Genomic DNA, 17,068 nt, shown 5'->3' on the forward strand with positions numbered 1-17,068 from the left:
CAAGAAAGGTGGCAACCCTATGCTGTGAAGGCTTGTCTCACAATCTCAGAAGTAGTAACAGGTGGTGAGGAGTCAGGGTCTGGAAGGTGCTAGAACTGAAGCAGGGTGGGTGTTTTTACTGCACACTCAGCATTACACATAGACCCAGATTTATAAAACTGTGAGAGAAAAACTGGAGGGATTTTCCCATAGCAACCAATCACAGCTCAGCTTTCACTTTACCACAGCTCATTAGCTGAGCTGTGATTGGTTGTTGTGGAAAAATCTCTCCACTTTTTCTCTCACAAAGTTTGATAAATCTGGGCCATAGTGTGTGTGGAAAGTGATGGATTAAAGATGGATAATGTTACAGCCTAGGTAATGGCCGTGTTGAGCTCCTAACGGGCACGCCTCTCCTGCTTCCTCATAACCTCAGAGCAAGCGTGTGAGGGGGTGACCTTTGATTGGCTGGAATCTCAGACGTAAGTCACGTGAACGGCAGGGCTTGGCGGTAAGCTGTGAAGATCTTGGACTTGGATCTTGTGACAAAGTCTGAGTTTGGTGAGCGGCGCTGGTTGTGTGACGCTTGAGGAGAAAATGGTGGTGATTCTCGGCTACTGGGACATCCGCGGGGTGAGCGCTGTATCTGGGGGTAATGGCCGGGGTGTGAGGGAGAAGGAGGCCGCTGTTCTCTTTACATACTCTATTATCTTCTAGCTCGGCCACGCCATCCGCCTGCTGCTGGAGTACACCGGGACACCGTATGAGGAGAAGCGCTATGCGGAGGGGGATGGTGAGTTCTTGTGTATGGCGGGACAGGTTCAGTGACCTAATGCGGTAGGACTGTTATGTGTACGGGTATAAACTAGGACTGTTATGTCCCGGGATATAAAACAAGTCCTGCACGGAATGAAAAGTCCGCGATCAGTTGTAGCCTGTGTGAGGGAGAAGGACCTGGGATACACTCACCTGTCCACAAAGGGCAGAACATGTATAAAGAAATAAGTCTACCTGACTGCCAGTGAGTGAAGGTGACCTTGTGCACCACAGGAGATGTTTATCATTGTGGATCTTCAGAAAGTGTGTTTTAAATTCATTTACTTTTAACTTTACTGGTGTGGCACATATTTATTATAATATCGCACGGGGGTTGATAAATTGGTGAATTTTAAGCAGAAATCATAAATCTGCTCTGTAGTTTTCCTCCTCTTCATTCACATCTCGTTTTTGTAATATTGGTTCCCGTCACAGGTGTTTTGTAAAGAAACGTATGTCTCAAAACCGGACCGAACCGTGTACAACTGTATATACCTCTGTACGGTTTTAAACCGTATACGGTTTGAAAACGGATGTCCGGTTGCATACGGCTTAAGTTTTTTGAAAAAAAAAAAAAAACTGAGTTTTTTTTATGTTTGACCTTTAAAGTTTTTGTTCTTTGTGGGAAGAACTTTTGGCATGCACAGCAGTGCAAAACCTGTGCAAACCTGATGAACCCCATAGACCACAATTAAAAAATTAATAAATTTAAAAAAAACGCATATGGGTTGTTTCCGGTTTTTCACCCTGACATAATTGTGTACGGGGAAAAAATCGGATAAAACTGTAAGTGATGCAAACGTACACAACCGAATGTTGGCATACGGTTTTCTATGAAATGTCTACATACATACATAAAGATTTGAAATATGGTTCCATACGGTCTTTTTTTCACTGAAACAATACGGGAACCGTATTGCAAAAACAAGATGTGAATGCAGCCTAAGGGTGCGTTCACACTACGGAATTCCGCAGCGTGAATTTAACATTAGCGAGGCCCGTTCACACTGCAGAATTTCCGCGGTGGACAATTCCGCCGCTGAAATTGTTCCGCTCAAAGAAAGAACATGTTCATTCTTTGCGTGGATTCCGCGAGCACTGCATAGCCGTCAGTGGTAACGGTCAGTGCCCTGCGGCCCTAGCGCCGAAGTATCTTCGGTGGTGGCTGCCAGGCGGAATCTCCGCTCGCGGAATTCAGTGAGCGGAGATTCCGCAGTGTGAATGCACCCTAAGCCAGATCTGGGCTGGTGTAGATTTGCGACAAACGCACGCTATCTAAATCAGCAACCACTACAAAGTGCAAAACCAAAAGTGTGTACCATAATATTTGTCAAAATCTCTACAGCAAAACAACATTTTGTGCAAACAGACATTTGTGACTTTTCTACATCAAAAAAGCCTCTAAATTCAACCCTCCCCCTGTGTAACTTTATACTAGCAGTGCCACTTTCTGCAGTACATTTTGTTCCCTACATGTACTGGACAGGGTCACAGCTGCCATCATACACCAGTATCTACCTACTTCTTGTAATACTACTGAATTCTATTTGAGCCTCGTTATGCCTTTTTACTAGGGCTAGATCATTGGGCGAGATTTATCAAAACCTGTCCAGAGGAAAAGATGCTGAGTTACCTATAGAAACAAAGCAAATGGCTTCTTTCATTTTGCACAGGCCTTTTTAAAAATGAAAGAAGCGATCTAATTGGTTGCTATTGGCAACGTTTCCTCTGCACTGGTTTTGAAAAATCCCCAGTGATTTCCAAACAGTGTGCCTTCAGCTGTTGTAAAACTACAACTCCCAGCATACTGACAGCGGAGCACCGGCAGAACACGCCAGCACTAGGACCGATTGGAAATGCGCCGTCTCCTAGACGGCAACGCATTTCCGTTCGGACTCTGCAGAAAGAATAGACATGACAATGGAATCTGAATTTCTGCTGCACTGTTTACATGGCAGAATTTCTGGAAATTCTGCCATGTGAAAAGTGCAGTAGAATCCCATTGAAATCAATGCTGCAGAATTCTGCACGGAAATTCTGTCTGGTTTGCATCCTGATATTCTCAGTAACGTGTCTTTACATCTACCAACCAGTTTGTAGGGGTTGTGTCTGACAATGTGCTAACAGCAGCAGTCACCAGCTGTTCTTTCTGTTTGTGACAGCTCAAGCATTTAGCCCAACACAAATAATAAAGCAATTTATCCTGGGTAGAAAATGCTGCAGTCTACGAACTACTGAATAGCAGTGTTTTTACAGGGCTGGCTTCAACCTGTTTTGGTCCATATTAGAGATGAGCGAACTTACAGTAAATTCTATTTGTCACGAACTTCTCGGCTCGGCAGTTGATGACTTATCCTGCGTAAATTAGTTCAGCCTTCAGGTGCTCCGGTGGCCTGGAAAAGGTGGATACAGTCCTAGGAAATAGTCTCCTAGGACTGTATCCACCTTTTCCAGCCCACCGGAGCACCTGAAAGCTGAACAAATTTATGCAGGATAAGTAATCAACTACCGAGCCGAGAAGTTCGTGACAAAACGATTTTACTGTAAGTTCGCTCAACTCTAGTCCATATTGATAACCTGTACAGTATAGATTTGTATTCTTGGGCAATAGCAGTTGGCAGCCAGCTGCAATAAAAAAGTAGATAAAAGGCAGACTTCAGCCTCCAATGTGTTTTTGGTTGCAAGGTCCATTCAATAAAACTTAGTATTGCTGATTCCTTGAATAGATGGGGTTTCATATTACATATTTCTAAACTCTGACTTTTAAGGAGATGTTCACGTATACCTGGCACGGTACAAAAGCACCTTAGTAAAACAGATGATAGAACCAATCATATGATGATGTGATATTAGATGTTGCATCAATTGTTGTTCTTGACCAAACAAAGCAAACATAACGAGCAAAAAATGTTGAATGCAGTCTTGTGGCTCATGGACATATATGGTGCCATACCCCTGAAGCACTGGAGACGACACTTGTTGCATTGACCCAGCATTCTCTATCTGTGGCAGCTTGTGGTTTAGTACAGTTGACTTCTGCTAGATGCCACTGGACCTTGTTGGTTCTCTGTCTCCCTGAAATCAGAACAGACCCAGGTTCAGACCAGACACCAAGTAGCATAATATAACCCAATGGTTGGGCCACCAAAACATGTGAATGAACAAATTTTGTCTAGTCGCTTCTCGGACTTTTGGCTAAGAGCAAGTATAGTATCTGTTATCAGTTTAATATCTGATACATCCCCTATTTGGGGATCCTGTATAAACCCTTTAACGATGCAGGATGTAAACGTACGTCCTGGTGAGGTGGTACTTAATGCACCAGGATGTACATTTATGTCCTATACATAACCGCGAGCATCTGAGCGATGTCTGGGTCATGTGCGGCAGGTCCCAGCTGCTGATAGCAGCCAGGGACCCGCCGGTAATTGCTGACATCCGCTATCGCACGGATGTCCGCCATTAACCCCTCAGAAGCCATGAACAATACAGATCACGGCATCTCACTAAAATGGATGATCGGGCGATCCGATCATCCATAACGGCAGACGGAGGTCCCCTCGCCTGGCTCCGCTGCCTTCCACGGGTCTTCTGCTCTGGTCTGAGATCGAGCAGACCAGAGCAGAAGATGACCGATAACACTGATCAGTGCTATGTCCTATGCATAGCACTGAACAGTATTAGCAATCGAATGATTGCTATAAATAGTCCCCTATGGGGACTATTATAGTGTAAAAATAAATAAATTAAATTAAATTAAAAATAAAAAAGTGAAAAATCTCCCCCCCCAATAAAAATGTCCCATTTTCCCCATTTCACCCCCCAAAAAGCTTAAAGGAGATATCCCATGCAGCAAAGAAAAAAAAATAAAATCCCTACCCATTCCATAGTATATTCACCTACCACCTCTCTGACATGTTTGTGATTTTTTTTCTGCCCCCCATTCAACGGCTATTCAGCTCATAAATTCCAGATACTTCCTGGTTATGGTGGCTATGCCTGTGATCTCAAAGACTACATTTCCCTGCATGCACTGCTCACATTTCCTGCTCTCAGCTGCCTGAGCAGAGAGCTTGTTACCACCCCTAACTTATGTTAGTCACTCCCACAGCTCTGCTAGCTCACTCCCACATAACACTGAGCTCCAATCATAGCCCTATAACACTGAGCTCCAATCATAGCCCTATACAGCAGGGTGGCCACGAGGAAACAAACTAATCTCAGTGCTCAGAGAGAGGGACCCTGGAGTTGAAGCTGCAGTTTTACACTGTAAAATCACTCCCTCCCCCTCCTCTTCTCAGTTAAACAGCTTTACACTGGCACAATCACCTCCCCCTTCTCTGCCCTGCACTCCTCTCTCCAGTGCTCAGTGTGACAGCTCTACTCTCCCTCCCCCTCTCCTCCGTTCTCAGTGTAAAAACATTAGCAAGGAGAGGGGAGAGAATCAGCCTGTTTGCTGGGGCTGCTATGATCTGAATCAGCCGGCATATAGGCAGTGCTGCTCAGCCAATCACTGCAGAACAGAGGGAGGACAGTGTGAATATTCATCAGATGGGAGGGGCTAAGGCTGAGCACAGGGAGCTCTCTGCAGCACAGGGGTTTTCTGGGTAATTGTCATGTCACGGCCCCTGGATGCTGCTGATAACAGCCTGAATAGGGGGTCGCAAGTCATGAAAACCTGGAACAGCTGAATTTCCTGTCAGACAGAAGAATGCAGATAAAGCTTGTTTCTAAGCAGCATTGGTAATGGAAGTGATTTACAAACCTGTATAACTTTACCTTCTGCACTAAAAGCTGAACATTTTTTTTACTGTGAGACTTGTCCTTTAACATTTTTTTTTTAAACGTATCTGGTATCGCCGTGTGCGTAAATGTCAGAACTATTAAAATATAATGTAATGATACCGTACGGTGAACGTAAAAAAAGTCAAAAATTGCTGTATTTTTTTTTTTTTTTAATATATATAACACTTCCTTCTAAAAGAAAAATTTATAAAAAATGTATTAAATTTTATATATGCAAATATGGTATCAATAAAAAGTACAGATCACGGCGCAACAGTAATAAAGTATGTAATCATGGGTATCAATTTTAATCATATTGACATAAAGAACACATTTTTACCGTAAATTGTACGGCGTAAAAACGAAACCTTGCAAAATTGTGGATTTCTTTTTAATTTCCCCACACAAATAGTATATATATATTTTTTTTGGTTGCGCCATACATTTTATGGTGAAGTGAGTGATGGCATTACAAAGGACAACTGGTCACGCAAAAAACAAGCCCTCATACTAATCTGTGGATGAAAAAATAAGTCCTTAACGGGGTACTCCGGTGCTTAGACATCTTATCCCCTATCCAAAGGCTAGGGGATAAGATGCCTGATCGCGGGAGTCCCGCCGCTGGGGACCCCCGTGATCTTGCTCGCGGCACCCTGTTTGTAATCAGTCCCTGGAGCGTGTTCGCTCCGGGTCTGATTACCGGCAACCACAGGGCCGACGGCGTGTGACGTCACACCTCTGCCCCCATGTGACGTCACGCGCCGCCCCTCAATGCAAGCCTACGGGAGGGGGCATGATGGCTGTCAGACCCCCTCCTGTAGGCTTGCATTGAGGAGCGGAGCGAGACCACACGGGGGCGGAGGTGTGACGTCACACGCAGTCGGCCCTGTGGTCGCAGGTAATCAGACCCGGAGCGAACACGCTCTGGGGACTGATTACAAACGGGGTGCCGCGTGCAAGATCACGGGGGTCCCCAGCTGCGGGACTCCCGCGATCAGGCATCTTATCCCCTATGCTTTGGATAGGGGATAAGATGTCTAAGCACCGGAAGTACCCTTTTAAAGGGGTACTCAGGTGAAAACCTTTTTTCTTCTAAATCACCTGGTGGCATAAAGTTAAACATATTTGTAAATGACTTCTAATAAAAAAAATCTTAATCCTTGTACTTAGCTGCGTAATACTACAGACAAAATTCTTTTATTTTTGGAATGCTCTCTGATGACATCATGAGCACAGTTCTCTCTGCTGATGTTGTTATAATAATGCTTTATTTATTGTTGTCCTTAGTGGGATTTGAACCCAAGTCCCCAGCACTGCAAGGCAGCAGTGCTAACCACTGAGCCACCATGCTGCCCTTAGCATACATCTGCTATGCATGGTTGCTAAAATGGACAGATGTCAGCAGAGAGCACTGTGTTCATGATGTCATCAGTGTTCCAAAAAGAAAGGAATTTCCTCTGTAGCATTCAGCAGCTAATAAGTACTGGAAGGATTAAGATTTTTTAATAGAAGTAATTTACAAATATATGAAAATACAAGGAGGATGTAGAAAGTAGAAGATGGCACTCACCGGATTTTCAGGCTTGCAGAAACTTTCTTTATTGCATAAGCAAAAGTTGCATAGCGGTGCGGTGTGAAGGCAGGTATCCGGCCAGGACGCCGGGGAACGAATGCAGCGTGATGGTTACAGCTGTGTCGTGCTTTCGCACTTGGTCTGAGGAAGTGCGGAAGCACGATACAGCTGTAACCATCACGATGCATTCGTTCCCCGGCGTCCTGGCCAGATACCTGCCTTCACACCGCACCGCTATGCAACTTCTGCTTATGCAATAAGTTTTTGCAAGCCTGAAAATCCCGGTGAGTGCCGTCTTATACTTTCTACATCCTCCTTGTATTTACATATATTGTATTTTTGGACTGAGCACCTAGTTGTGTTGGCTTGTGTTAGTATCCACCTGTGTCCTCGTGGTTCATCGCAGTGATCGCTGTTGCAGTGCCGGACTCTGTATCTTCAATATTTAATTTACAAATATGTTTAACTTTCTGCCACCAGTTGATTTTAAAAGAGAGGTTTTCACCGGAGTACCCCTTTAAGGCCAAAATGGGCTGAGTCCTGAAGGGCATTGACCCCATATGGCAGTATGTTCGGGTACAGTGCACAAAAAAAGCGTCCAATACATCTGTATTAACCCCTTAAGTATGAAACCTTTTTTGTCCTTAAGGACCAGGCAAATTTTAGTTTTTGCACTTAATTTTTTCCTCCTCTCCTTCAAAAGTCATAAGTGATAGCCACCGGGACCACCCTGCTATGATTCGGGGTCAGCTTGTGACCTTGCGTCATAGAAGGGGAGTGGGACGAGGGCATTCATCCTTAACCCCTTAAGGACTCAGCTTTTTGCCGTGTTTGCATTTTCGTTTTTTCCTCCTTACCTTTAAAAAATCATAACTCTTACACTTTTGCACCTAAAAATCCATATGATTGCTTATTTTTTGCGCCACCAATTCTACTTTGTAATTACATCAGTCATTTTAGCCAAAGATCTAGGGCGAAATGGAAAAAAAATCATTGTGAGACAAAATTGAAAGAAAAAATGCCATTTTGTAACTTTTGTGGGCTTCCGTTTCTACGTAGTACATTGTTCGGTAAAAATGACACCTTATCTTTATTCTGTAGGTCCATACGGTTAAAATGATACCCTACTTATATAGGTTTGATTTTGTTGTACTTCTGGAAAAAATCATAACTACATGCAGGAAAATGTATACGTTTAAAATTGTCTTCTTCTGACCCTTATAACTTTATTTTTCTGCGTATGGGGCGGTATGAGGGCTCATTTTTTGCGCCCTGATCTGAAGGTTTTTAGCTGCACCATTTTTGCATTGATAGGACTTATTTTATTCATTTTTTTTCTTGATATAAAAAGTTACCAAAAATGCACTATTTTGGACTCTGGAATTTTTTTGCGCGCACGCCATTGACCGTGCGGATTAATTAACAATATATTTTTATAAGTCAGACCTTTCCGCACGCACCGATGCCACATATGTTTATTTTTATTTACACAGATTTTAATTTTTTATGGGAAAAGGGGGGTGATTCAAACTTTTAATAGGGAAGGGGTTAAATGATCTTTCTTCACTTTTTTTTTTTTTTTTTTTTTGCAGTGTTATAGTTCCCATAGGGACCTATAACACTGCACACACTGATCTTTTACATTGATCACTGGTTTCTCATAGGAAACCAGTGATCGATGATTCTGCCGCTTGAATGCTCATGCCTGGATCTCCGGCACTGAGCAGCCGTTCGGCGATTGGACAGCGAGGAGACAGGTAGGGACCCTCCAGCGGTCCTGTAAGCTGTTCGGGATGCCGCGATTTCACCGCGGCTATCCCGAACAGCTCCCTGAGCCAACCGGCATACTTTCACTTTAGATGTGTCATTCAACTTTGAACGCCGCGTCTAAAGGGTTAATAGCGCGCTGCAGCGCGATCAATGCCGCGCGCTATTAGCCACGGGTCCCGGCCGTTGTAGATCGTTATAGATCGGGAGCGGACTCATGATGTACCGGTACGTCATGAGTCCTTAAAGGAGTACTCCGGCACGCACTTTTTTCATTTTATCCTGTCCGGGCTGCAAAATAAAAGAAAACACACTTTCTCTTACCTGCCAATGAGCCCCCGTAGCTCCGGAACACTCCTGTACAGGTGTTCGGTCCCCGGGCTGTATTCTTCTTACTTCCTGTTAGCCCAGCACGTCACACGGAGCTTCAGCCTATCACCGGCCGAGGCGGGACATCGTGCTAACAGGAAGTAAGAAGAATACAGCCCGGGGACCGAACACCTGTACCGGAGCTCCGGGGGCTCGTTGGCAGGTAAGAGAAATTGTGTATTCTTTTATTTTGCAGCCCGAACGGGATAAAATGAAAAAAAGTGCGCGCCGGAGTACTCCTTTAAGGGGTTAAATGGGAACTCTCATTAAAAAAAAGAATTCTATTGCACTTGTTATGGTAAATAAAATGAAAACTCTCTAATATACTTTGTTTAAAAATGTTTCTATGTTTTATTTGTGTTGCAGCCACTAGGTGTCTCCCTACTTGTCCAGAGCACATCCCCCCCCCCCCCCCCCCCCCCCCCCCATCTTTTGCACAGACTGGCAGAAGTCCAAAATCAGGAAATGCTGAGGGGGGGGGGGTGTCCAGCCTTATCCAATTATAGCTTCTCTCACTTAACTGCTGTTGGTTGCAGAGTGAGGGAGGAAGTTCTCCCCTGTATGGCTTCAAATGATGTTCCAACTGCTGGGTAACGCCCCCTTCCTAGTCTGTGAACCTGAGGCTGAGCAGAAAATACAGAGCAATATCAAGGTAGAAAACAAAAATAAATATAAAAGGCAGGGATGGTTTATCATGATGAGGGCAGTGAACTGGGAGGATTATAAAATGTATCCCCAGTTAATGAGGTACTCTTTAACCCCTTAAGGACCAAGGACATACTGGTACGTCCTTGGTCCTGCTCTGGTGATATAACGCGGGGTTACACGGGACCCGCCGATCGCGGCCCTGCGCGCTATTAACCCTTTAGCCGCGCGCTCAGACCTGAGCCGCGCGGCTAAAAGCGAAAGTGAAAGCTGCCAGTTAACTCAGTGGGCTGTTCGGGATAGCCGCGGCGAAATCGTGGCATCCCGAACAGCTTACAGGACAGCGAGAGGGCCCCTCCTGCCTCCTCGCTGTCCGATCGCTGAATGACTGCACAGTGCCTGAGATCAGGCATGAGCAGTCAAGCGGCAGAATCATCGATCACTGGTTTCCGATGAGAAACCAGTGATCAATGTGAAAGATCAGTGTGTGCAGTGTTATAGGTCCCTATGGGAGCTATAACACTGCAAAAAAAGTGAATAAAGATCATTTAGCCCCTCCCCTATTAAAAGTTTGAATCACCCCCCTTTTCCCATTAAAAAAAAAAAAAAGTGTAAATAAAAAAAAGCATATATGGCATCACCCCGTGCGGAAATGTCCGAATTATAAAAATATATCATTAATTAAACCGCTCGGTCAATGGCGTGCGCGCAAAAAAATTCCAAAGTCAAAAATAGTGCATTTTTGGTCACCTTTTTTATATAATTTTAAAAAGGAATAAAAAGCGATCAAGAAGTCCTATCAATGCAAAAAATGGTACCGTTAAAAACTTCAGATCACGGTGCAAAAAAAGTGAGCCCTCATACTGCCCCATAAAATACAAAAATAAAAAAGTTATAGGGGTCAGAAGATGACAATTTTAAACGTATAAATTTTCCTGCATGTAGTCATGATTGTTTTCAGAAGTCTGACAAAATCAAACCTATATAAGTAGGGTATCATTTAATCGTATGGATCTACAGAATAAAGATAAGGTGTCATTTTTACCGAAAAATGTACTACGTAGAAACGGAAGCCCCCAAAAGTTACAAAATGGCGTATTTTATTTATTTTTTTTCAATTTTGTCGCACAATGATTTTTTTTTTGTTTCACTGTAGATTTTTGGCCAAAATGACTGACGTCATTACAAAGTAGAATTGGTGGCGCAAAAAATAAGCCATCATATGGATTTTTAGGTGCAAAATTGAAAGAGTTATGATTTTTTAAAGTCAAGGAGCAAAAAACAAAAATGCAAAAAACGGGAAAACCCCCGGTCCTTAAGTGGTTAAGGAGTTAAAAAACTGAAGACTTGATTGGTTGCTATAGGCAACTATGTTTTTTTATTTTTTATTTTTTTTAAACCTGTTTAAGGACGAAGGGCGTACCTGTACTTGTTGGCATTTCCGGTCACTGCCGCACGCAGGGCAGTGATCGGAACATGATGACTGCTGATATCTATCAGCTGCCATCCCAGGACATTGCCTAGGGTGGACCTGAGACAAAGCGCCCCCCCCCCCCCCCTTGTTGATCGCCGTGATTGACTGGCGAATCACAGCTTTTCCGCGCCAGTCGGTCTCTAGTGACCTGATAGCCTGGAAAATCAGGGTGATTGGTGGCAGTGAAGTTCAGAAAGTGATCTTCAAACTGTTGCCCTCTAGAAGTTGCAAAACTGCAACTCCCTGCATGCCCAGACAGTCCAGGCATGCTGGGAGTTGTAGTATTTCAACATCCGGAGGGCAACAGCTGTTGCATAACTACAACTCCCAGCATGCACGGTCATTCAGTGCATGCTGGGAGTTGTAGTTTTGCAACAGCTGGAATTTTGACCCCGCCGTGCCCGTGTGAATGCACCATAAAAACACAACACTTACACGAAATACAGAGTAAAACACTACATATACACACACGCTTACACTGTAACCCCCGTAAAAATTTAAAACGTCTTGTGTGGCACTGCTTCCTAAATGAAGCCTGTTGCAAAACAAAAACTCCCAGCATTGCCGAACAGCAATTGACTGTCCAGGCATGCTGGGAGTTTTGCAATAGCTGGCGGAAACGTGTTTGGAGAAACTCTGCCAAAGGGTATTTTTGGTGGCAGGCAAATGCCATGCTTGTATCCGGGTCTGTCCCTATGCAAATCTCTAATTTAGGCCTCAAACGCGCAGTCTCACTCCGAAGCCCTGTGGTATTTTAAGGCAATAGCTTAGTGCCACATATGCTAACAATTTTGGGTTGACTTTTTCTCCTTTTACCCCTTATGAAAAGGAAAAGTTTGGGGGCTTCCATACTTTTTTCATTTTCTCGGACCAATTTTATGATGCCAACATAAAGTACACATATTGACCCTGATTTACTTAGAGTGGAGTGTAGTTTTCTTTGAGGGTTTTTACTCCCTTCATTTATTTTTCCACAGTATTTATTAGGGATGTAAGAAAAAAATCGATTTGTGCGATTATCGCGACTTTTCACTTGGCGATACTGAATCGATTCAAAATATTTTTGAATCTATCCTTTTAGGGATGTGGAATTTGTATCTCCTTACGCCCGGAACAGCATGTCTCGGGCGTCAGGCGATACAAATTCCACATTTGTGGAGCCGGGCAGGTGAATTTTTTCCGGCTCGTGCAAGCAGGGCCGGATCTGACACGGCGGCGCTCTGGGTGTATGGAGCGGGCTCCCGACTCGTTCCCGCTCCATACTCTGCGGCCCCCGGCTGATTTCAGTAGCCGGGGACCGCTGATGCATCACCGCAGCTAATATCCAGCATGTGGCGCTCAGAGGGGTGTATGGAGCGGGCTCCGGACTCCTGCCCTCTCCATGCTCTGCAGCCCCCAGCTGTTTTCAGTAGCCGGGGGCTGCTGCTAGTAGCCAGCATGCAGCGATTGCTGCGGCTGGCTATTAACCCTTTAGATCGCCACGGTCAAAGCTGACAGCGACGTCTAAAGGGATCTGTGAATGCTCCCTGGTGGGGTGGATCGCCATCCCCCCCCCCCCCCCCCCCCCGCAGCGTGATTGCTTACCTCTGCTTCCTGCTGTCCTGTGGCTGTCATTGATAGAGCCTGGCTTGACTAGGCTCTATCAATAGAGTTCAATAGAACTCTATTCATCTGTCTGAGGAATCTAATGATTCCTCCTAAAAGTCTAATAGTGTATTAAAAAAAAAAAAGTTTTAATAAGTGTAAAAGACATTGTTTTTGAGACAGAATCGGGATGTATCGTCACCTAGACGGTATCGCGATATATCGAATCGCCATACTGGCATCGCGATTTGAATTGTATCGCCAAATTCTTGGCGATTCACACCCCTAGTATTCATTAAGGTTTCCCTACATTTTTTTTTATTTTTTTATATAAATGCTCTGATCTGATTAGGGATGTAAGAAAAAATCGATTCCCGCGATTATCGTGATTTTTCATTTGCCGATACTGAATCGATTCAAAATATTTTTGAATCGATTCTTTTAGTGATGTGGAATTTGTATCTCCTGATCCCCGGAACAGCATGTCCTGGGCATCAGGAGATACAAGTTCCACATTTTGTCAGCCGGATCTGACGCGGCGGCGCTCTGGGTGTACGGAGCGGGCTCTGACTCCTGCCCGCTCCATACTCTGCAGCCCCCGGCTGTTCTCAGTAGCCGGGGGTCGCCGCTAATAGCCAGCATGCGGCGATCGCTGCGGCTGGCTATTAACTCTTTAGATCGCCGCTGTCAAAGCTGACAGCGGCGTCTAAAGGGACGTGTATGCTCTCCATGGCTCTGTCATTGATAGAGCCTGGCTGGACCAGGCTCTATCAATGGATCGCAGATAAATGGAGTTCAATAGAACTCTATTCATCTGTCTGAGGAATCTAATGATTCCTAAAAGACTAATAAAGTGTACAAAAAAAATAAAATAAAAATAAAGTTTTAATAAAAGTGTAAAAGACATTGTTTTTTAGACAGAATCGGGATATATCTCGCCACACTGGTATCGCGATTCGAATCTCCAAATTCTTGGCGATTCACACCCCTAGATCTGATAGGTTTTCCTCAGCTGAAATCCACCACATTTTCTGTGGAAACCTTAGTAAATATGTTGGGGTTTGTGAAAATGTCAGGGACCTGTCCCTTTGCAGTGACCATGCCCCATTTCCCAGTGACCACGCCCCTTTTAAATCGGGGCCGTTGTATATGTGAATCAATACATAATTTATTTGGAATGTCAATTTTCCTTACAAGCAGAGAGTTTTAAAGCTAGAAAAATGCAACATTTTCAAATTTTTCATAAAATTTGGGAATTTTTCACAAATGTATCATCGAAAATGTAACATTAACATATAAAATATGTCACAAAAAACTATCTTGGGATCAAATTCATAAGCAAAAGCATCTCCGAGTTATTAATGCATAAAGGGACAGAGGTCAGATTTTCAAAAAATGATCTGGTCATTTAGAGTACCTCTCATGATCTTGTTAAAGGGGTACTCCACTGGAACAGATTTCTTTTTCTTTTTTTTTTTTTATTATTTTTTAATAAACTGGTGCCAGAAATATAAACAGATTTGTAAATTACTTGTATTAAAAAAAACTTAATTCTTCCAGTAATTATCAGCTGCACAGGTCAAAGTTCTGGGTGAATAAAGTGGTGCTCCAGCCGCAAGTAACATCCCCAGTGTACAAAACAGTTTTCTACACAACTGGGCATTGCAACTGCATAACAAGGGTATCACTTTTTGCATTACAAGCTCTATTTATTAGTGACAGTAGTATCATATGGGCAAAGGTAGTGTCTGTTTCCCTTTAAACAATCAAATTTTACTTGCAGATTTTGCCAGTATATATTACCTAGTACCTAATCCTGATCATGCAATACAATTTTTGTGTGTCTAGCACCTTTTTTAGTTCTTTCACAAATTCCTTCTATCTGTTGCTCATTTGCTTTGTCATTCTGTGCTTTGGAGGGGGTGTTTTCTCACCCTGCATGACTCCTATTCCTTCCTGAGGGTATGTTCACACTTAGAAATTCCCGTGGAATTATGCGCAGTGAGCATTAACATCAGTGTGAATGGGTCTTCCGGAAGACCCGTTCATACTGAGGAATTTCAGCAGCGGACAATTCCGCTGCTGAAATTGTTCCACGCAAAGAATGAACATGTATATTCTTAGCGCGAAAGTCTGCTAGCACTGCATGGTGACGGCGTAGTTCCATATTTCGGTGGTGGCCGCCAGATGGAATCTCCGTTCGCGGAATTCTGCGAGCGTAGATTCTGTCCAAGTTACGTAGTTTGAACATGCCCGGAGTCTTCTGTGCTGGGTCTCTTTATCCAACTACTGCAGGCTGCTCTGTAACCCCCTCTTCTGTTTTCATGCTGCAGTCTCATAGAACAGGAGTGCTTGTCCCACCCTCACTTACTGGACTTTGTCCATGCCTGTGCTTCAGCTTGTAAGCGAGGTTGGGTTAGCATTGCTCTGTGCTATTCCCTGTCTCATAGTACTCCTCTGTGCTCTCTCTCCTGTCTGATAGCACTCCTCTGTTCCCCCTCCGGTCTGATAGCACTCCTCTGTGCCCTCTCCTGTCCTATCACAGAGGAGTGCTAGCCCACCCTCACTTACTGGACTTTGTCCATGCCTTTGCGTCAGCTTGGACAAAGCTATGCTTTCTATAAAAAGGAAATTAACCTTTCTAATATACTTCATAAGAAAATGTTGTGTTTCTCCAAGATGTACACCATATAAAAAGTTTTTGCATCTGACAGTGCCCGTTTTAAACAATTACTGAGTGCCAGAAATCATTACATCACATTTTGTTGCAATAATATATCTGTATCTCTTAACAGCTCCAGACTATGACAAGAGTCAGTGGTTGGATGAGAAGGAGAAGCTGGGCTTGGACTTTCCAAATGTAAGTGGAAGAAGATAAACAGCCACTTGGACATGTGATTAAAGAGGTTGTTTAGTTTATCCCAAGTTTAAAGGGGTATCCCCATCTCACAAATTCATATATAAAATATGGCCAGGGACTATTGAGAAGTATTCAGACTAGATGGGCCAAATGGTTCTTATCTGCAGACACATTTATGTTTCTAAGGTGTGGCCCTGTAGCCCTTTAAGCTGGGTTTACGCTGAGAAATCTCCGAGATAATGAGCAGAATAATTATTTTGGTGGTGGAATTTCAGCATTACTCATTGTACATCCAGACAGCTGTGGAGACGGGGCAGTGTCATTGAGAGGGTGGAGACATCATGGGAAGTGTAGCTCTTTAACCCCTTAACGACGCAGGACATAAATGTACGTCCTGGTGAGCTGGTACTTAACACATGAGGACGTACATTTACGTCCTATACATAACCGCGAGCATCGGAGCGATGCTCGGGTCACGGGTGGATGTCCACCATTTAACCCTTCAGATGCCGTGATCAATACAGATCACGGCATCTGCAGCATCATGGTCACTAAAATGGATGTTCGGATTGCCCGCAGAGATCCAATCGTCCAGAACGACAGACGGAGGTCCCCTCACCTGCCTCCGCTGCCTTCCACGGGTCTTCTGCTCTGGTCTGCGATCGAGCTGACCAGAGCAGAAGATGACCGATAACCCTGATCAGTGCTATGTCCTATACACTGAACCGTATTAGCAACCGAATGGGGACTATTAAAGTGTAAAAATAAGTTAAAAAAATTTGGGGAAAAAACCCTCCCCCAATAAAAAGGTAAATTGTCCCATTTTCCCTATTTCACCCCAAAAAGTGGAAGAAGAAAAAAAATAAAAATTATGGTATCGCCGTGTGTGTAAATATTCAAACTATTTAAAATAAAATGTTAATGATACCGTACGGTGAACATAAAAAAAAATAAAAAAAAGAGTCCAAAATAGCTGCTTTTTCCAAAAAAAATAATAAAAAAAATGTATTAAAAGTTTTATATAAGCAAACATGGTATCAATAAAAAGTACAGATAATGGCACCAAAAATGAGCCCTCATAACGCAACTTATACGAAAAAATGAAAAAGTTATAGGCCTTCAAAATAGGGGGATTTTAAACATACTAATTTGAATAAACTGTTTATATTATTATTATTATTATTAAGCGCAACAGTAATAGAAAAGTATGTTATCA

General features: G+C 43.5%; 1 protein-coding gene and 1 pseudogene across 1 annotated transcript in view; both read left to right on the forward strand.

Annotated features, from left to right (window-relative positions):
* Positions 1–282: 282 nt before the first annotated feature.
* Positions 283–17,068, forward strand: part of LOC130356396 (glutathione S-transferase Mu 4-like) — a 30,718-nt gene continuing 13,932 nt past the window's right edge. Inside the window, exons 1-3 of the mRNA XM_056557897.1 lie at positions 283–612; positions 697–772; positions 15,788–15,852. Coding sequence (XP_056413872.1) covers positions 577–612; positions 697–772; positions 15,788–15,852 — 177 coding nt within the window. The 5' untranslated portion in view covers positions 283–576. The remainder of the gene's footprint in view (positions 613–696; positions 773–15,787; positions 15,853–17,068) is intronic.
* On the forward strand, positions 3,971–4,132 carry LOC130360082 (U2 spliceosomal RNA; annotated as a pseudogene).

This window comes from Hyla sarda, chromosome 2 (genome assembly GCF_029499605.1).
Source record: "Hyla sarda isolate aHylSar1 chromosome 2, aHylSar1.hap1, whole genome shotgun sequence".
Taxonomy (NCBI): Eukaryota; Metazoa; Chordata; class Amphibia; order Anura; family Hylidae; genus Hyla; species Hyla sarda.